A 22,145-nucleotide genomic window follows, 5' to 3' on the forward strand; every position below is an offset into this window, starting at 1 on the left:
AAATTTCACAATTAAGTATTTTGCTCACAATTATTATTGAATCAAAGAGCTCAAAATGAATGTTGGATGTTTCTACAAGAGGCCATTTACAGTATGAAGTTTGCTTTATCAGCATAGAAGGCATCCCATTCTAAATCAAATTCGGAACATGTTAGCTGGGGCAGTATGCAATATGTATTTTTGCCTCGATTATGTACTAAGATTGGTCTTTACATTGCAATCTATTAAAAAACAATCAGAAAGAAGTCTCAGTTTTACATATAAGTAAGACCAAAGCAAGAACGTAAGACTAGTAAGACCAAGTAAGACAAGTAAGACCAAACGCTGAAGCACAACGAGTGATCTCTAATGCTGAGTATGACCACTTCTACGTCCAATCACCTTGGGAGGGTGGTGTTGATGGAGGGAGCTTGAACTGTCCACTGGAAGGTCTGCTGTGTCGCTTTTCAGCCTCTGATCTTAAAGGACGATGAGGAGTAAGCTGGCAAAAAAGAAAAGAGTAAAAATGTATGCATGCACCAACAGGGGCATAGTTAGGGGGCAGCACACCAGGCACATGCTCCTCCCGAAATTCCTATACATGTAGGGTGCTGAACTTCTTGTGTGGAAGTGTGTAAATGCATGGGTATTTGTGAGACATCCACGTTGCACTAAACTTACTAACATCACACTCAACAATACCTGCCTGTGCAGTCCTCACTTCATAGTCAAGAATGTGTCACTTTCAGAAAACACATGATCTTATTATTGCATACCACACTATCTGCTGATTCGGGAAATCAGCTATTCCGACATCTGTGACGTGAAAAAAGCTTCGTGAACAGGAACACTGCCATGCTACTCTAGCCTGAAAGTTGCATAAACTTGCGAGTCTTGCGCTACTGTCTGATGACAACCTTTTTTTTTTGTCCGCAGACCCTTGGTTATTTATTTTGAATTTTTTTCTACAAATTTACACAGAGACAATTTCCCAAATTCTGGTCACCTGCACTTGAAACTTGATTATTGTGGCCTCATCCTGCTACATGCAAGCTTTCTAGAGTTAGCCAAGATGAAACTGCTCTGTTACGTACTTGGTTCTGGTTTTAATCTCTGAGAAAGAAGGCATTTCCCTTTAACTCTGGAGCTCTTTCCATGAAAACCTACTTAGTATTGCTTTTACTTTGTTTTTTCACAGTCTTGCGCTACTGTGGCATGAAGAGTAGATGACAATTTACCTTTTAAAGTATTGATTCAATATAGGTACACAGCTCTATGCTAATGTTTTGAAATGTTGCAAACATTGAGTGTATAATGCATTTGTGAATTATTGCTAAGGACATCTGATCACAATTTGAATTTCAATCATGAGTTAGTCTTTCTAGTATAATATAAAGAAACTTGTAAAGTATAAATAGGACTCAGTGTTTTCAGAGATTATTTTTCTTGCAATTCAAAGGGTATTTTTTAGAGTTCATATTTTTAGGAACATTCAATGTTTGTAAGAGCCTATTTCTCTTAGATCACCAATTCTCTGAAATTCGGTGTTTAATTTTACATTATAAGTTGTTAAAATGTCTAATTATTAATTTTATTTCCAATGAAAAGGCATTGGATTAATACTGACAATCCTACCTGCTTTCACAACCTTTCATTTTTTCTCACTTTTGTTGATTTACCTTGTAAAGCTGCTGATGTGCCCTGCTCTAAGCTCGCAAAATTGTACTTTGGGTAGCTTTTTCTCCTAGCCTCCTTCATCTTCATGATGAAAAATAAAGGGCCCGCTATTATTATTATTATTATTATTATTATTATTATTATTAATATTATTATTATTATTATTATTATTATTATTATTATTATTATTATTATTATTCCCAATACTTCGAAATCTTCGATAATATAGTACCTGAATACTAAAACATCTCAACACACGAAGTGTATATTAGATGATTAGAATTTTTGGAAGCGCAAACATATGTACATACCAACATAATTACTTGAATACAAAGCACCTACATTTGTTTTTGTTACGTTAAAGCTTGTAGTAATAGGATTAAGCATATTTTATTATGTAGCTGCCGCTGATAAAGGTGTGCCCCTTTATATTGATGACTGTGAGCTTTGAAAATGCTCTTTGAACGTTAAAAATTGCCTTTTAAAATCTGAGCTTATCGGATAAATTTGAAAGGGATAAAAATTTCACCAGCGAGTGTTTATCAAATTTTTTTCAGATTTATGCAAAAACACAGAGCCCTAAGCATAAAGCATAAAAAACATGGTCATTTTAAGGAATCAATGTTTGTTTAGAAACTTGTAGAAACCCCTAGTGCCACGCGTATTACAACATATTCTCAATTTCAAATAGCATAAACAAAAACCACAGCGTTAAGAGGCCTGACAAAAATGCTTATGAACGCTTCAACACTTTGCCCACTGTTGTTTTCTGACAATATTCAGCACCTTTACTTCACTTTTTTAATTTCCTTTACCAAACGTGGCATGCCAAAACAGGGCCCAAGCAGGAAGGGCACGAGTATCAAAAATGGATAAAAAAGAAAATGCGTGCAAATTTAAACAAATAACCAGATTCAATATTTTGAAATAATGTATAACAGTCAAACTGCAGCATAGCAGGCAAGACAGAAAATGAAGAGAATGTGCACAAATATTATAAAATCAGGTAAATACTAAGCAATAAACATCCCTCGCGTAAAACCCCAAGCTGAGGTATTTGAGGTATTAATAAATAAATAAATATATAAGCTGGTACGACTAAGAAAAAACATCACACACTTATACGAATGGGATAACACAACCATATCTTGACAGGAAAATAAAGACATTTCACATTATTGAGGAAAAGGGCTCATTCAATTGTATTTAACAAGTATAGAAAAGATTAAAAAAAAACACAGCATATCCCCGGAGTGAATTATGATGAGTGGGGCGAAGCGTTCGTCAGCCCGTCCATGCTTCCGTCCGTCCGCGCGACCATCCGTCCGTCTATGCGTCCATCCGTGAGTCCATCCATCCGTCTGTCCGTCCGTCCATCTGTCTGTACGTCCGCGTGTCTATCCGTCCATCTGCTAGTCTGTCTGTTCGTCCGTGCGTCCATCTAGTGAACACTTCAAGTACCGCCATCTCCCATCTCCAACCCCTGTGGCACATACTCACTCTAGAGCGGATATGTGCCACGGGTGGCTACAACATACGAACATACATACATACATACATACATACATACATACATACATACATACATACATACAGAGGAGGAAGAGTGACAGACCCATGCCATAAGGAGCTTTGCCCCTAAAACAACTGAATTGTGCAGGAGATAATAAATAGGATCAAATATTCACTCACAATACAGCCATGAGATAGTGTTATTAGACATATAAGTACATTTAAAAGAATCGATGCTAGTCGAATTCGATAAGTATAGGCAGTTCCAAGCTGTTATGGTGGGGAAAAAAAAAGTACTAGTGCCGTACTTGAAAGGGTTCGTTCACGTGTTATAAGGCATTGAAAATTCAGTAGGACAATGTGGTGTTCTGTGCAGTGCAAGTATATTACAAAAGGTTCTAGACTTATAGAGGGGAGTGGTTTCAAGGAAAAATAGGAATCTTAGCCTTAGTACTTCATAACTTAGTACTTAGTCTTTATAATTGCAATGTTATGTTGTGTGATAAGGCTAGAGAGAGTCACCTGTAATAACAACTTTATGGGTTTCTCATGCCAAAACAACAATATGACTGAGGCATGGCGTGATGCAGGACTCTGGAGCGATTTCGATCAGAGTGGGTTGTTCGTGCGCCTAAATCTAAGCACACAGGTATTCATTGCACTTTGCTCCATCAAAATGCAGCTGAAGTGGTTGGCAATCTAACATGTGACTTAGGCACTGTCACTGGTGAGATACAATTTAGAATAGATGAAGGTGACAGTTTTATGCTCAGCCATTTCCAGAGCAACATCAATATTAGTTTCTATTGATACAGGTATCACCTAAAATACAAGGGTGATTTAGTTTGGACCAGATGAGTGAGATGTAAGCTGTTAATTTAGTACAAAAGAACCTTGTTGATATGTCCCCGTTTAAATTTCGTGGCTTCACGCTCACAATTGCAAAAACTAAAAATAATTCGATAGAGATATCTGTAATATATTCCAGTTAAGCGAAGACGAGACTCGAAAAATGCAAGTTTTTTTCAAAATCACATATTCTTTGTTTTTAATTGATTTCACAAGTTTAGTTTCTGTACTTTCATGACAAAAAAAGCAAGGTTGTAGCTAAACTCAAAGTAGGCTAAAATTAGTTTTAAAGAGCAAGAGGTGGCTATAAAAAAACTAAAGATCTATGTCTAGAGTCCCTTGGAAATAAATTGTCCCACGGCTGCTTGGCATTGCATTTCCAAGAGAAGTTCACCAAAGCCACATGCTAAAAATAATCATGCTTATCAAGCTCTCATAATAAAGAAACTGTTTTAAAAGCACATCATTGCCATACAGATGAGCTTTTATTTGTACGTTTAAAATGCATTTTTTTTAACAAGCAACGATGGGCAACTTCTTGAGTCTAAACATCATGTTTTTGGTACTTCTGATGGCTAGATCAAGACGACTTTTACCACATGTTTAACATTTGAAGAGTGCAAATATCTCATTTAAATCATGATATCATAAACATAATTAATATGAACTTAAACTTAGCAATCAGTATGGGTTGAGCATTTAACACTTCTCACAATACAATTTTTCTTATTCATTTAAATGTCTTATGCACACTTTCTTGATAGCTATTTGCATTCTACAGTTAATGTGGAGCAATATGAGGCATTGATGACTCATAATTATAAAAGTTTAGTAGTAGAAAAAGTCTGTCCAAAAAGAGCTACATTTTATTTATTTATTTATTTATATATCAAATACTGCGGACATGCAGTCCAATCAGGGAGAGCTATAAAATGGTACAACAGTGAGCATGTTAAAAAAAAAAGAACCAACAAAACAATAACAATAATGCAGAAATAGTGTCAATATTTTTGTTGAAACGTTATACAAATAAATTAATAATGATCAGCATTATGATGTCGATTCGATTACACTATTCCATTCATTTACTGTACGAGGGAAAAGAGAATTCTTAAATGAAGTCGCTCTCGCGAAGTAGGGTGTTAATGCATCTTGTCTACGGTGAAGCGTGGTTTGGGTTAATAGGGGCGATAGATAAAGCATGAGTCAGGTGGTGATTTGTTCGTGTAAACTAGTTTAAGAAATTCCAGTCTCTGCTTCTGTCTTCTCATCTCGAGTGGTTTAATATCGTTATATTTCATGAGTTCTGTGGGTGAATCCTCTCCTGCAAATTTGTTAAATATAAATCTTACTACCTTATGCTGTGCTCTCTCGAGGTTATTATATTAGTTTTAGCACACCAATACCAAACAATACATTCATATTCTAGTTTACCGTATTTACTAGCATAATTTGCACACTTCTTTTTTTTTCCGTGAATTTGGGGACCTGATGCGCAAATTACGCGGGGATTTTGCAAGCGCATACAAAATATTGTGCCGCAGTCCTAATGCGCGCAGTATATACATAAAAAAAAGAAATAAACTGCAGCACAAACAAAGTGTATTTGTTATTTTGAAAGTATTCAAAAACCAGTCAGATCCAGTCAGATCCGGTCACGTGCGGTCTAGCGGGAATCACTGATCGCAAAGTCCAATAGGAAATCATCGTCGCGGCCACTGCCACCGCCCTTCCGAAGCGCATCGTCCTCGGTTCTGCTGAGCATGTTAGAAAAAGCCATTTTTTTGAAGCTTTTTTGACAATGCTGGGGAGAAACTAGGTCACACGACACGGTGATACCGGAAGAACTAAGCATCCGCACATAATTGAAAAGGCCTCCTTCAATGGCAGGAAACTTGCATTAGCAAGTGCGCACTCTTCTGCTTTCTCGCGTACCGATCGCACCAGTCGTCATGTTGAACTATGTCCCCTTGAAGTGCTTTGCGGCAGCATGCCTCCTGTTTTCTTTGGTGAAGTTTACAAAAGCAAGCTTCAATTTTTCAGTATATATAATTACTGTAGCACACGACAAGGGAGCCGTCAAAACGCGTCAGGGAGATGGCAAAACCTAAACTTGCGATGTTGATCAAGTGTGCATTGAAGCGCGGACGCAGAAGACGATGGGAACAGTTGGCGTGGCAGGACCTCGCACACTTCCGATGCAGAAAGTCGTTCGTGCCGTGATGACGCGAGCGTGCAGTCTCGCCATTATCGTGGCGATAGTAGAGATTGGGAGATAGGGGGAGGCAAAAGCTCGAGCAGTTCCGGCGACTTGTCAACAGGTTTGGGTTCTGGTGCGGTATTCTAGGGACCCTAGTTCGGGAGATGTCCTCGGAAGAAGTACAGTGCACTAGTAGAAGGGACCTCGCACTTGCAGTATGTTTGACCGCGCTTGTCTGCTCGGCGAGGGGAGTACCCGGCCGAAGCATTGAAATGTCCAAAGGCGCGCACGCCGGCGAGCTGGCTCGGGTGGGTCAGGAAGCACGAAATATGGGAGTAAATATTTTTTTCCGAAAAGCTGGCAACATATTAGAGATGTGCAAATTATGCGAAGGCATAAATTATGGGCATAAATACGGTAGTTCCAATTAAGGTGTTATAGCATAGCAGTTTTACATCATATGGTGCTTTTTTAAATCTGTGCCTCAGGAGACACAATTTTCTGAAGGATGAGGTAAAGTATTACTTATGTGGTCATTCCATGTTAACATGTTTTTAAAGATGACCCCTAGATACATGTACTTGTATTGGGTCACTTCATGCAGGGGGGATGAACTTAATTGATACGTATGAAGCAAAGGTGATTTCTTGTGTCATTCACAATAGCTTTTGTCTGTGCTTACTGTCACTCCCCAGTACATGTACCATTTAATTAGTCATTGACAGAATTAATGTCTTTAAAAAGCACGCAATCATCGACGAATAATTGAATCTGGTCATGGTACAAAACAAAAACCATGCAACTACGGTACACACAGTCACTGTAGAAAAGGAAAGCTATCCTTTTACTATAAAATTGACTACATATTTGAAGTCAGTATAAAGACTTAAGTGAACAGCAAAATTTCATTGCCTTATACCCATGACACACGGGCAAAAGTTCAGTGCTTTGAAGTAGACCCCTTTCGTCGCCTAAAGGGACCATTTGTAGAAAGGAGTTGTGCCAATGACACACAGCACTGGACTACAACTTTGGGTGGTTCCCCAGAAGAACACTGCGCCGTATGTGGAAGCAGAAAGGTGCGAAATAGTATTAAAAAAAAAACACGAACGTACATCACATCTATAGATGTTGGAGCACAAAAATGCCTTTTTTTAATTGTTTTATTTCTATTTTAGCTTTTTGAGCAGCAACTTAAACTCATCTTTAAACTATGAACAGTTGGTGTTTTGCTGTCCTTGTTTTTTGCCGTGCTTTTTCATGGCTGTGACAGTGACGACATGTAGCGTTTCATTGAAATCCTGCGATGGATCAGCAGAGAGACAAATTTCGACAAGTTTTTCAGAAGAGCGTGGAAACGCACCTTTGCATCACAAGAGCAAACAAGTGGACACAAGAGAATGCCAGCAAAGGTCAGTGATAACCTAGCACACAACTGACGCCCTCCATACGCGGCTCTTACCAAGCATTTTTGTGCGACGCGGACCGCGTAGGGCAAGGACAGTAGTGAGCGTCTCTCGCCACGTACTGGCAACACACAGCAACTGCCGCTGCCAACACTAACATGGTGGCATTAGTGACGTGATTGACGCATTTGAGAGTATAGGTAGAGCATAAACCTTCACTTTTGAGCCAATCGCAGTACCGCTGAAAATGAAAACGTTTTCTCCGCGCAAAAAATACTCGAAGAGCTTCGCAGCGTTGCGACATCCATTCTTCTATACTCTGTATGCAAGATTACTCCCTTCCTGCCCACAAAGTGGATGCCAGATCTGCTTTTTTAAAAAGAATCTTTGCCCAAAAGCAGTTACTCCTTTGTAGTGTGTCAGTGTGCCCGAACGCTTTTCCAGAAGTTGTCCCCTTGTTTGTCTGAAGGACTTTAGGGCGCATGTATGCCAGGGGTATCAGGCTATAGATTAAACAAACTTTTTTTTAATCACATTTCCCCTTCATACAGTCCCAGAAATTACAAGTGTGACATCCCCGCAAACACGGACTGAACCCCAGCCCTTTCAAGATGTTTACGTTCATTTCTTAAACCCACACATTGAAAAAAAAAAGGAAAAGAAAACCTTCGGGGTAACGAATACGCCTTCCGGAGTGGAGTTTCTGGAAGGATTCTGTCGACGGTTTTTGCGGGCCCACTACGCGCAAACATCAGGACCGGGTGGCGCCTTGTTGTCTACGGACAGTGTGACAGTGTATGATGGCAATGCTCCGAGCGCACCCTTCAGATTTGTGGCATGGGGGAGCAGCAGAGCACATTTTGTTGGTTCGGTGAATGCGACCTTGCTGCAGCGCCTGTTCCGGGCCCGGCCTGACTTTTTGTCAGCATCTGTGGCTTTAGGGCTCATTACTGGGTTCTGCGCGGATGGCCACTCGCGACGTTGAATGACAAAGAAGCGGCGGCTGCGGAGAATTTCGCAGGAGACACCGAGCTGCATGGAGGCATTGAGACTCTGTCTGGACATCGGGGGACAGGCATCGGGGGACACCAAAAACTGGGGCAAGTGGTTCGGCCGAAAACATTTCGGCACAACACTGCAAACTCCGGACGCTGGCCATTACAGACGACGCGCTTTGTCGGAGCATTGGGACCATTGTTCCCCCGTAATTCACGTGTCTTCGGACAGCTCGCCCATCTCTCTCTCTGAGGCTTGAGTTTGTACATTGTTACTTGCTCGGCTTTGCTTGGGAGAGGGTTTTCCACTGGTGTGGGCAGCGGAGGCCGTCGTAGGAGCCGACACACACCGACTGACAGAGAAATGTGTCGTGTCAACAGTGGCAAGTGGTTAAGTGCCACGGAGGGGCGGAGTCGTATCCTACGAAAAGGGACTACGGAATGGCGATCGGGAGACGATGCGATGAGATCTAGATGGTAGAGAGACGAAATGGAAAAGGAAGATAACGGTGTTAAGAGATAGCGATGAGAGTCGATGAGATGATGACTGAGGCGGGGATGATACGACGACGAATGAAAGTTAGAGATGGGAAACGAGGAAGAGAGTGATTGCAGGACGTTATGAAAGAAGATTAAGATAGAAATCGCTGAGAGAGACGACGATGACGATGAAGACCGTCAACACGGACCATTCGTGAGACTACCTTTATGCCCCTTATTTAGACGAGCTTTGCAGGAAGGGATGCGGCGGGTTGAGACATTGCGTGGTTTTATTCATTGATAACTCCATCATTTGTGTCCTCGTGTTTTCTTTATATATGCATACTCTTGTATTGTTGCAGTTACTTTCTTTATGTGCCTGCCCTGTGTCGAACGTCGCGAGCGTCTAAATCATGTGTTATAATTTTGTGTAGTGGTTGATGTACGTGGGCATACGATGTTTGCAGTTAGTAATAAATAAAATGCATCAGTAAACAGAAACAGGTCGTAGCGTCTTCTATTTCCCGGCCCCAGCACGAATCCCTGTGTATGGAAAGTGGTTGAGACGCATAGCCAAGAGGGAAACGAGAAAAAGGGTTGAGTGTTCTTCCCTCTCTTTGGTGATCGGTGGCGTAGCAGGGACGTCTCACAAGTATTCAGCAGTAATGTGCAGCCCCAAGGAATGTCGCGGTCGTATGACATGTTCTACAGCTAGAAACCTTTTTTCGGGTGTGCGAAAAGAAACCTCCCATGTAGTTATGAAGCACTAAGTGGTAGAATGGCATTGCCCAGTAACAGAGGCTTCTATGCGGTGCCTAATTTGTCCCTCCGTGCCTTCTCTGCTTTGCTCGATTGTCCCTTATACGTCTGCTCTTGACTACTTGAGTGTCTCCTCCAAGTCTTCTCCAAATACCTCGATCACCCCCTCAGCTATTGGCTCAGCTCTCTCAAGCACACATTGACCAAAAGGCAGGCAGGCAGCCATGCTGGCCATCAAAATCTTCAAATAGCTTTCTAAACTATGTGTCTTATCTGCAGCACTTGGCATAATTTCTCTGAGCATTGAAAATCATTCATCCGCAGCATGGTACATAGATGCACATACGTTACACACACTTCTGTTCAGGCCCCATGGCCTGAACAACAACAGCTGGAAAGAACACAGTGGAGCTAACAATGTGGCATAATGAATGGAGACTGTTGTTTCTCCAGTCCGTCACCGTTCGGTACGAGACCTAGAGCATACTATAAGTTCTAGTACATTCTGCCGGCACAAACGCACATGCAGCCGTTGCGACACAATCTGCCATGCCACTAACCATAGCAACTGTTCTCTGTGAATCTAAGCATTTCTTCCAGAGTGTGTTCGTTTTCGGGTTCCTACTCACATCACATGATGCACTTTCAGTTGGCGTTCGTTTTTCGCTGACTCAATGATTCTGCTTACCTGGGGTTCGCCAGAACCTGCCTGGACAAAATTGTTCTAGAAGATATCGAGAAATTTTTTGGCTGTCAGATGCAAAAAAAAAATATTATACATGCTGGCGGCTATCTTTGTGCTGACCCAACAGATAGCAATGCGGGTGCTGGGGGAATTCCCCTTCGGTTGACATTATAACTGGTATTAATTTTTTGGAATCGGTTCCACCGTGCGAGATGGTGAGATTACGAGTGGCGGTGAACATACCAACACATGTCTCAAGTTAAGACAGAAAGCCAACTTATCAGTGAGTATGTGCAATGAAACACGCGATAGCCATAACAGCTGTTGCTTTTGGGGACACAACACTTTTGCGAGATTTCGCATATCGTGCTATATTGCTAATGTTGTGTGCACTGCACAGAGTTGAGCATATTAACCAGTTAGCAGGCGGCGGCTTTCTTTATGAAAGAGGTGATTTGTGCGTGATCTCGCAAACGTACGTGATCATATTCCAAATGCGTACGCTCCAGAATATCGCTTCCACTTTTCGGCAAACCTAACCTGATATTTACAAGTGGCAATGCAGAAAAAAAACAAATCTGACGTCGTGCAAAATTTTGTTTCCTGCCACTGCGGTAACATTTCTTTGCATTTATGCTTATTGTCACAGGATTCAATTTTACAATATTAGAGTTCTCTTGGAATTCCACCATGATTGACCACGATATTTTCTGACAGGACCAGAATTAGCCGACTGACTTCTGGCTGCAGCCAGATGTTCGAAAATGAAACAGTCCCAGAATGCTTTTTGAGAAATAAATGTTTTTTGCTCTTGCACCTTAATATACCGTATTTACTCGATTCTACCGAGCCCTCGATTGTAACGCGCACCCTATTTCCACAGCAAAAAAAAAAAAAAAAACCGGAAGACATCGATTGCAACGCGCACCCATTTTTCTCGCTGGCCCGCATGATAACACCACTCGAAAAAACGACTCCTTTCGGGAGCGTCTTCCATTTAAATATGAGGTACGGGCGAAGCTTGTGCCCATCTGACGTGTAACAGGGCATTGCCGCCACTAGTTTTACCGTGAACCGATGTCAGCACGCGAACTTGCTTCGCCCCCTTCTTCTCGACGGTTGTGGTGCCAGGCATGTCGAAGTAAAGAGGCGTCTGATCGGCATTCCCGATTTGCCCAAGCAGGTAGCTGTTGTTGTGCCGCAGGTTTAGGACGAACCTCTGAAAACTGTGAAGCTTTTCATCGTACTCCTCCGCAAAACTTTTCGCATATGCATGTTCCCCTTCGAGGGGAAAAGCCTTTCCTCTTCATAAAGTTAGTTAGCCAGCACCTGCTCGCTTTAAACTGGCTCCGCATTAGACCTTTTTCTAAGAATAACTGAATAGCCCGCACTTGGAGCAGTTCTGTCGTCAGGGGCCGCTGTGCCGCTCGCTGCTCAAGCACAAACTCGCCGAGCAGCTCTTTAATTTGCGGAAACCGACCCTGCTGTGGTCCACTGAAGCCTTTGCGTGAAGCTTTGCTGTCGACAATCTTCTGCTTTTGTTTCCGCCGGTCCCGCACGCACGTTTCAAGAACTCCGAACGACCGCGATGTGGCCCGATTTCCGTCCATTTCTGTACACGCGATGACTTTTCTTTTAAAAGCGGCATTGTGGTGCACTCGAGTTTTTGGAGTCGGCCCTTCCATGCCGTCGATGCTAATGCACTACTAGATGACGAACTCCTCAGCACACGTACGAAGTGCTGTACATGGGAAACACATAGGCAGAAATGGCCGACGCGCCATGCCGACGCACGTAGGGGGCGGCCATTTTGGATTTGCCGATGGCAATAGATTGACCGCAATTTTTTCGTTCGTACTCGATTCTAACGCGCATGCGATTTATGAACTCGCTTAACCGGAAAAAAGGTGCGCGTTAGATTCGAGCAATTACGGTAAGCTTGTCAGCCTCAATTTTTATTGGATTTGGATTGCACATTTTCCCAGAGTATGTTTATTTTTCAAGATGTTGGAAACTTAACAGTGAGGTTCTGCTGTGCTAGGGGATGCTATATTCCTGCCTCACCACAATGAGGCTTTAAATATGTCCACGAATCAAATATGAACAGATATTTCAAGGGTAATTTCATGTGCTTTGTTAAGTATAATAAATTATTTCATTATAACTATCCTATTAAAATGAGGTTCACGTGTATACTGTCATGGCAATAAACATGAAAATATAGCTTGGAAATTTAAAAATACTGCTATATAGTAACTTTTTCCGTCAGTGACCACCAACTTTTTTAAAGGACTCCTGACATCAAAACTGAAACATCAAGATGTTTGTGCTCTTTGACTGTCCTGCATATGGGGCACTTCTTACCGATTGTTACTGCTAGACATTAGCTTGAAGATATTTTAATTTGGTTTTTAAGTGAGTATGATAGCTCATACAAGTTCGCAGCACTTCTTAACATCGCCACGGGGTAGACCGAGGCCTTGTGTGACGTTCCATGAGTAAGAGAAGTATTGTCAACGTCAGAGAACATTTGCCGTGTGCACAATACGCCGACTGGTACCCGGTGAAAACCACTGTTTGTAACCCCTCTTGTTCTGTTGTCGGACTGCTCTCAAGGAGGTTGTGGCTCCTTGCGCCAGGAATGCTTTTCTTTTATTGGAAGGGGGACAGGCTCAAAGCACCCACTTATTTCTTTCTTCACAATGCTTAGCCCCCCTCCCCCCCATTAAAAAAATCACATGTTCAGCGCCACTATAGTCTCAGGCACTCCCCCACTGTGGCACACTAGCTTCTCATGTTATTTAAGAGAACGTTTCGAATTGATAAAAATTGTTCTTGATTAACAATGCTAGCATTAATAATACAATGCAATAAGGACACAAAGCTGTCAGGGGTCCTAAACATTCTTAAATCAGCAGCAGCTGTAGAGTAAATGCTCTGAAATCGAACTCACTTGCTCATTTAGTTCAATGATGGGTGCCTCTGATCCTTTATCAGTTGTGAGTGGCAGGTCATACCACTGAGACTGTGACTTCTCCTCATGCTGGGAGCTCAGTGATGCAGCAGAGTTGCGCCTCAGGGTAAGCCCTGTGCTGTCACGACTCTTTTTGCCATGAGACTTGTGCGGCGACACCACAGAATTCTGCTTTGTAAACACTGACGGCACGAGTGCCCTAGCCATCTGTGTACTTTGTGGCTTTCCAGGCACGCTTGGTAGGCTGAGACAGAAAAAAAAAGCGTACACAAAGTGTCAACGCAGTAACACATTACAGTATTGCTTGACATGCAACAATGTGCAACATGACATCTCCAACTCAGTAACAATCACAACAAGCAAAGCAATCCAACATGAAACCTGAATTACTTGTAGAACTATTTGTGAGCTAAATTCCCAATGAACATGCATACAGCAACTCAAAGAGATGGAGAAAAAAGGGGGAAGCTTATAATGCTTTATTATTAACGAGTACAAATGGCTACATAGCTTGACATACTATTTCTCATGCAAGAACGAGAGAAATTTTTTAAAAAGGGCTCATTTCTCTGTTAGACGCAGCCAAATGAATACAACAGACAATTAAGCCATAAAAATGTAAGCGACATTTACCATTCACCTTAGATGTACTGTAGTGATTATGACGTAACTTGAAATGGATTGCCATAAACAAAAATCGCCCTTTTCATCGGTGGTATATGAATTCACAATGCTCAAACTACGCGTCTGATGCTCGACCAACTGAGCTACGACAGAAGGCACTACCTCGCCCACTTTGTTTGGGTATTCCTGCCGGTGTCATTCATGGGAGTGTGGAACAATCTTTTCGCCAGAGGGTGTCACGTGACATGTGATCTTTGTACTGGTAGCACCTCACCAATAAACCGCCCTGCCGCGATGGTCTAATGGCTAAGGTACTCGGCTGCTGACCCGCAGGTCGCATGATCGAATCCCGGCTGCAGCGGCTGCATTTTCGATGAAGGCGGAAATGTTGTAGGCCCGTGTGCTCAGATTTGGGTGCACGTTAAAGAACCCCAGGCAGTCGAAATTTCCCGAGCCCTTCACTACGGCATCTCTCATTATCATATGGTGGTTTTGGAACGTTAAACCCCACATATCAATCAATCACCAATAAACCCTCGCATTCTAATCTAAGCATTTGAGTCTGCTGGCGTGAAGCCCTTACTTCGGCAGCTTTTTTTTTTAGAATTTCCCTAATCATCAATCGGTCAATATGAATCGCAGTGTGCATGCACTATAGTGTATTTGTAAAGCAAACAGACTATAAATAATACTGTATTGTAAATTTACAAATGCATCAAAGGTTTGTGCATTATAGATTCCAAAGAAAAAAATATGTTTTTTAATACAGCCTAGTACCGTAATTATCATAAGCATTAATTTGCTATATGCTTGCATTAGTAGAAAAAAACAACTAATATTTACTTTACTGTACAACCATTCATTACACTAAGGTTCAATAAAACTTCCAGCTTTATAAAAAAATGCCAAAATTACATGAGCCACATATGCTTAAGCAGGCTGCAGAATTCTTTAGCATTTTTGCAGATCTCGCGACTCCCAAATTTTAGATGCCATAGTGCATAGGTATGTGACATACTATGTAATATGCTAACAGAAAATAAAATTCTTATCGCAACAAAATTGACAGCACAAAACAGTCTATCAGAGAAAGGCTTTGTAGTTGTAAGTAATAATAGAATAAAAATAGTTGTACCTTGTCACAGAGGCTGTTTTCCTGTTACTGCTAAAAACAAAAAATAAAATAAAAATTAGTAAATGGGACTAAGACAAAGCAGCCATATTAATAGCATCATATGCAAAATTATAACAATAAACACACTTATTATAAACAAACAACATTACAGATAATCACTGCTAACCTGCATACAGTTCAAGAAAAAATAAATGATCTAAAAAGCACACATCATCAAATGTGTAAAGTCAGCAAGGCATACATAAAGCATAAACACTACTGTAGGAGGCCCAGATTCAGTCTCTGGCTACGGGACCTCCTGCTGCACACACAGATTTTGTATTGATTTGATGACTAAATAAAAAAATTCCTGATAAGGCTGAAACTCAAAGGAATGTGAAAAAGCAATGCTGTTGTGCATAGTTACACAGCATGCAGACGTCTGGACTGTTGGCGAGTTTCTTACAACTTTATAGTTTATACACTTGAGCCAAGAAAATGTAATGATCGCTAGGAACAAGGGAATTCGAGATGGGAACGCATGGCAGAAGACGACATAATTTTTGGCAGACAGTACAGTCTTGTAGTAATGAAGTGAAAAGCTGCTACTCCATTTCCAAGGACTGCACACAGAATGCCTATTTGGAACAATATCATGAGCATTGGTGAGGTTGATGAAGCTATATAATAGCACACATTTCCCAAGCCCCAATTATGGTGATATTTTCTTAAATTGCTCCGCTTGGGGCATTTTGGACTTCTCATGCTTGTGGCTAGGACAAAGCAATAAGTTAATTAATGCAATCAATCAACACAACATATATCGCATGAATTAGAGACCTACTCAATGCGCTGCCAGAAGTACTGAAAAATATACAGATGCTATACAAATACTTTTTTTTTTAAGCTGAGAGAAGGGACAAACCTTCTGAACACCTTGTCAATGACAAAGCCGAATACGGAGGTTTACTTGAAATGTAGTTAAGGGCTAGCTGGTGTCCCACATTTGATGAGGCAGCATACAAAAGGACAGAATCACGCACACATAAAATGATGCCAAGACAAGCACTGTAAAAACAGTGCTTGATTGAATAGCAAACTTTTGGGTGCAAAGTGAATTCGAATACTGAAGTTCGAGTACAAATCAAATCAAATATTTTTTCGATATTTCCAGAATATTTTCCGAATACTTCAAAGCAAAATTACGGGGATAAAAATGTTGAAGAAGATTTCTAAGCATATTCTTATGAGATAGGAACATGAAGGTCTTTCTCTGGCCTAGGTCGGCGAAGCGTTGGTGGGGTGGTGTTTCATAGTAGTGTTATAAAAAAATCTGAGTGAATGCAAAGGTCGAATCGTACTGATGCACTATCAGCGTCAAATGAAACCCGAATGCATGCAACATTCAAGGTCCGACAAATAACACCTCCTCATTTTATAATGTGCAGCATTTAATGTGAATGATGCCCCCGCAGGGTTGTTTGCGCAATCAGACGTTTGGTGTGTAGCGACACCATGGACCCGAGCTGCGTTTAAGGGGCCCTGCAACACTTTTTGAACTAACCATGGAATGAATTTACTAGAAGAGCTTATTGCCTCACGAATTGAACGCTGCAAAAATTTTAAGAATCCGTCTAGTGCGAATGGAGTTACAAAGGTTTGTCACTTGCTGCAATTGCATTATCTCTTTTCTCGTCCCGACGAAAGCGCTGGAAGCCAAGTAGGGATAGGGTTCCTCGATGCGTGCGAGGAAGGCACGCGCATTGAGGAACCCTAAGCAGGGAGGGTTACATTACCCGCGACTCGTTACACTACGTTACCCGCACCTCGTGACACTGAGCGCTTTTTTTTTTCCTCGAATGCGTGGTTTCTTCAGTGTGATCGCGCGTGCACACGTGGACAACTAGCGGCCTCCCGCGGCGATCTCTGTAACTTGCTTTTTCACTCACAACCAACGGGGCCGACGGCGACGGCAGGATTTCTGCGACACGCGCTCTCTAACACTATCACGTTAAAATACTACACTTAGTGCATTAAAGCAGTTTGTCATTTTGCCAATTATGCTTGAGGAATCCACTGACTATAGCTGACCAAGTTTTCTGGGTATCTTAAGTGTTTGAGCACTTGGATGGCTTCGTTCTTCTGACACCATCTACATACATAGTATACTTACCAATTTGTAAATACAACTGCTGTGAATAAGGGAGCAGGCAGGAACACATTTCCTGGTAGGTCCTTCACTCAACATTTGCCATTACACCAAACAATGAAGCATTTCTTTTTAATACCACTAAAATATCAAAGTTATATTTCCTGGCATGTTGCCCATACAGTCGATCACGGATTTATCGAACTCGAAAATGATCGCAAAATAGCTCAATATGGTAGACGAAGAAAGTGCTTAACAGCGCAAACGACAAGAGGGGATAGAAGAGATGAGAACAGAGCGCTGAACTAACAACCAAAGTTTATTGCAAACCGACTGCAATATATAGGAAAACAGAGTCTGCGCATGACCACGCAACATCAGCAAAAATTGCACAAACATGCTCCAAACGGCCTACCTAATCAATAGCCAGTCAGTGGACCTAGACCCTAGATCCCAGCCACTTGGTGGACCATTGTAAAATGTGTGGTTGTGAGCCAATTCTTGACAAGTGTGTGATTATGGGGCGATATAAAAATCAGCGCGAGCGTGAGATTAGCGCAGCCTTCCACATTCAACAATTTGGTGCTTTCTGCGTTAGCGTATCTTCGATTTTTCATTACGGCTGTGAAATTAGTTCTGATATGACTGGCTCTTAATTAGGTAGGCCATTTGGCACATGTATGTACAATTTTGATCATGTTGCGTGGTTATGCGCAGACTCTGTTTTCCTATATATTGCAGTCGGTTTGCAGTAAACTTTGGTTGTCTCTTCTTCATTCTCGTCTCTTCTATCCCCTCCTGTCGTTTGCACTGTTAAGCACTCTCTTTGTCTACCATGCAGCACCAACCAGCCCAATCAAGCACTTTGTTACCCATCGTACCTTAATTGTGATCGCTGGAAAAAACTATGTAAAAAATCAACAGCTCGAAACATTGCTCCTTCAAGCAAGTCGACCAAACGAAAGGCAGAGCCAGAATATCTCAAGTATGCCGTTTTGGAGTCGTTGCAAGGAGAAGCCGAACAGAAATTCAGTAAATGCACGCAAACAAACAACGCACAGCCAGTCCTTCGACATCTTTCAGAGATATTCTTGAACGCGACCAACTACATTGTTAGGCTACTTGCACATATCACTGCCACTGGTATATGTTACCACTGCTTAAAGAGGTAACAAGAATGTAATAAGCAATTCATCTAGCCTCAACAGAGATGAACACAAATACAGTCAAAACTTACTATAACAATGTTGCATATGATAGTACCTTTGTCATACCATATCCGACACTTGTTATATATGTACATACTTACTTATTACCCTCTAATATCAGCAAAAAAATGTTTTAAAATTATACTTTATTGTATCATATAGTAGCATCTATGTCCGTTACATTGAAGTTCAACTGTGTACAGTGCCAAGAATGATACCTTACATGGAGAAGCACTGCTTACCTGTCTGGTGCAAAGACAGAGCTGTCAGTACGTTCTGTCCGTGAAGCTGGATTAGCTGCAGGGACAGCCTTGTACCGCCTGATGAGAATGTGGTGTTCAACCAATTCTGGAGGAGGTGACTGAAAGAAAAATCAGGTGTGTTCAGATTTCTCAACTATACTATGTTAAAAAAATTCTGCAGATCTCACACATTTTGAGAATCGATGTTATGCAAAGCATGCAGAGAAAAGATCCCTGTGTTGTAATTTTTTTTTTATTGAGCACACAGACATGTTGAACAGTCTGATGTTTTATATAACCAATTATTTATAATTGTGTAACGGTGACAACAGCAACATGAATATTAGTAACAGCTGTAGCACTTCTGCTCGCGAAGATGGTAGCCCTGGAAACTACAACATAAATTTACTTCAGTGGATCTTGCCTAACTACAAGTAACATCAACTCGACGTGACAGTTTTATCATGGGAGTACAGCCGCGGCCACATTTGCGTAGAGAACGCGAGGAGCCAGTTTTCACTCTGCGGGGCGAAAGAGCACCTAGACGTAGGTAGAAAGACAGATATCTAGATAGATATCTAGATAGATAGATAGATACGTAGATAGACACACTAAAAGTGCTTGTAGTATGCAAAGAAATGCTTCAGATTTAAAACCATGCTAGCAAGGTGAATCAGGCTATAACACCAGGCTAGGAAGCCATGTGAAATCACTGAAGAATATTGCTGGAGCCAATGTTTTGACACGAGAATGTATCTCTGTCAGGGCAGCAACTGTCATTTTATCAATATTGAAACGCGCTAGCGAAGATTCGACGAAGAGGAGGAAGAGACTCGACTGGCTCGCGAGCGACGCTGTTGATCCTTCGCTGAGCTACACCTCTGCATTGCCCATCTTGTAAATAAACGCGTTCCATCGTCACAATTGTGGTGGAAGGTGCTGCATAAGCTAGCTACTACCAAGTGATACCGGAGAGGCACCGTCCCCTAACGACGGAACCGCTACACGAGCTTCGCCGCAGCCGTCGACTAGCGGGCTTGGCACCATTACCTCAAGAAATGAGCTCGGAAGGAGACAACCAGCAACCAGCCGCAAGGACGTCGCCCTACCACTACAGGGAGCCGCGAACCTTCACAGGGAAACCCGGCGATGACGTGGACGAATGGCTAAGCCACTATCAGCGGGTGAGCCGTTCGAACGGTTGGAATGCGACTAGCCAGCTGTCTCACGTGGGGCTCTTCCTCGATTTCACGGCGCTGGTATGGTTTGAGAACCATGAAGACACATTGACAACCTGGGACCAATTTGTGGAGAAAATTAAGAAATGCTTTGGAGACCCAGCAACGAAGAAGAAACGTGCCGAGCAGACGTTGTTGCAGAGGGCTCAAGTCACCGGTGAGACATGCAGAACCTACATTGAAGAGATTCTGAAGTTGTGCAAGTCGGTGGATGCCCACATGACGGAAGAAGACAAAGTGGGCTATATACTCAAGGGCATCGCCGATGACGTCTACCACTTCCTCATTGGCAAGGAGAGCCTGGAATGCGTGGCCGACGTGATTAACCACTGCCGAACCTTCGAGGCTCTTAAAACTCGTCGCATCACATCGAAGTTTGGACGTCTGGCCAACATCACGACTGTTGCACCGTCGATGTCTGCCAAAATTCTCTACCTGACGACCTTTCCTCCACCATTCGTCAGATTGTACGGGAGGAACTGCGTCGCCATGTCTCTGTTCCCATGCAAGCTGGAGACCCGCAGTGTGATACACTATCCCCAAGCATCAATGCTGCGAGTTTCGACGAGCGCAGTTACTCCACCCGCAGTCCACGGCTGAGGGCTCCGCCACCACAGGCTACTTACGTCAAGTTGTCTTATGCACCCCACAGCAGTTATAGCTACGACAGCCAACCGCCTCCGTTTGTGTCCAAGTGGCAACAGTTCCCTGAGCATCCTCTCCACACCGCAGCATTCAATGTGCCTCGGGAACGCCCCGTGTGCTACCAGTGCGGTGTTCGCGGACATATCGCCCGGTCTTGCTCATCGCGACGTCGCCCACGCACGACGTTTTCTGACCGACCAGCGATGCTTGCACGGCGAAGCCAACAGCCCGATTACACCTACTGGCCTTCGGATTCAACTGCCCAGAAGCACAGGCACCGGCCGAACATCCGCAGTGACTCGCCTGCCTCTGTGAGGAGCTCGACGCCACCTACTACGCGCCAGCGACAGTCCCCATCTCCCCGTCCCCGGCCACGGCTTTCCTCTCCGCCACCGGGAAACTAGCCGGCGCGGCCGATGGAGGCGAGGTCGCTGGACGTACCGCTTTGCACACAAGTATGCCTCCATTAGTTCACATGCTTCACAACAAGGTTCATGTATTCATTGACGATGTTCCCACGATGGCTCTGGTAGACAGCGGTGCAACAGTTTCTGTAATGAGTTTAGTTTTCAAGGAGAGACTTGGCCGCAACGTTATGTTTTAATGGGATAAATCTTCTACTTTTCGAGCAGTCAGCGGCACGGTGTTGTGTCCAGTAGGTGTGTGCACTGTGTCTGTTCGTGTTGCTGGTAAAGCGTTCAAGGCAGAATTCGCAGTGCTCGCTCATACCACGCATGACGTTATCCTTGGAAATGACTTCTTGCAAGAGTGCCGTGCGACTGTCGACTGCGGGGCAGGCGAGGTTCTGTTGTCCGCCCTCGCCCAGCAGCCTCAGTGTAGCGGAGACGACAACCTCGTTGTTGTTAAAGACGCTATTCTACTGGCATGGTCTACTGCCAGCGTGCCCGTTGCTGCTTCGAATGCCGACTCGAGTTTCAGTTCTCCTGATAGTGTGATTGAGCCGTTGCCTTTGCCTTGCATGAAGAAAAACATCTTTCTGCCCCACTGCGTTGTGTCTCTCACCGAGGGAAAACTAAATTATGGATAGTTAACTGCTCATCCGAGTCTGTTGTACTACCAGAGGGAATGCGCCTTGCCATGTTTGAAGGACAGTGCAGTATCTGCATAGGAGCTCTCAGCAATGCGGCAAATTCGGACTATGCTGATGTATCCGGCACGGAATACGAATTTTATAAGATGGTTAGCAAGTCTATTCCCTCGCATAAGCCCAAAGTGTTGGTTACACTGCTGGCCAGGCACGCTAAAGTATTTGATTTTGCACGAAAGTCGCATAGACCTCAGACGCCCAGCACACACACTCGTCACAAGATCGACACCGGATCTGCGCACCCCCTCAGACAGAAACTTTATCGAGTTTCGGCGTCAGAGCGCAAGGTAATTTCAGAGCA

The 22,145-nt window shown here is 42.9% G+C and overlaps 1 protein-coding gene across 2 annotated transcripts in view; it reads right to left on the minus strand.

Annotated features, from left to right (window-relative positions):
- The window catches only part of mbc (dedicator of cytokinesis protein myoblast city), a 127,293-nt gene that overhangs the window by 16,047 nt on the left and 89,101 nt on the right, over window positions 1–22,145 (minus strand). The window contains exons 38-41 of one of the 2 annotated variants that reach the window (XM_037427100.2): window positions 18,854–18,972; window positions 15,276–15,302; window positions 13,496–13,760; window positions 382–481 (exon numbers count right to left, since the gene is read on the minus strand). In XM_037427100.2, coding sequence (XP_037282997.1) covers window positions 382–481; window positions 13,496–13,760; window positions 15,276–15,302; window positions 18,854–18,972 — 511 coding nt within the window. Of the gene's footprint in view, window positions 1–381; window positions 482–13,495; window positions 13,761–15,275; window positions 15,306–18,853; window positions 18,973–22,145 lie in introns of both variants that reach the window. The other variant, XM_037427099.2, reaches the window with a different exon arrangement.

This window comes from Rhipicephalus microplus, chromosome X, assembly GCF_043290135.1.
Source record: "Rhipicephalus microplus isolate Deutch F79 chromosome X, USDA_Rmic, whole genome shotgun sequence".
Lineage (NCBI taxonomy): Eukaryota > Metazoa > Arthropoda > Arachnida > Ixodida > Ixodidae > Rhipicephalus > Rhipicephalus microplus.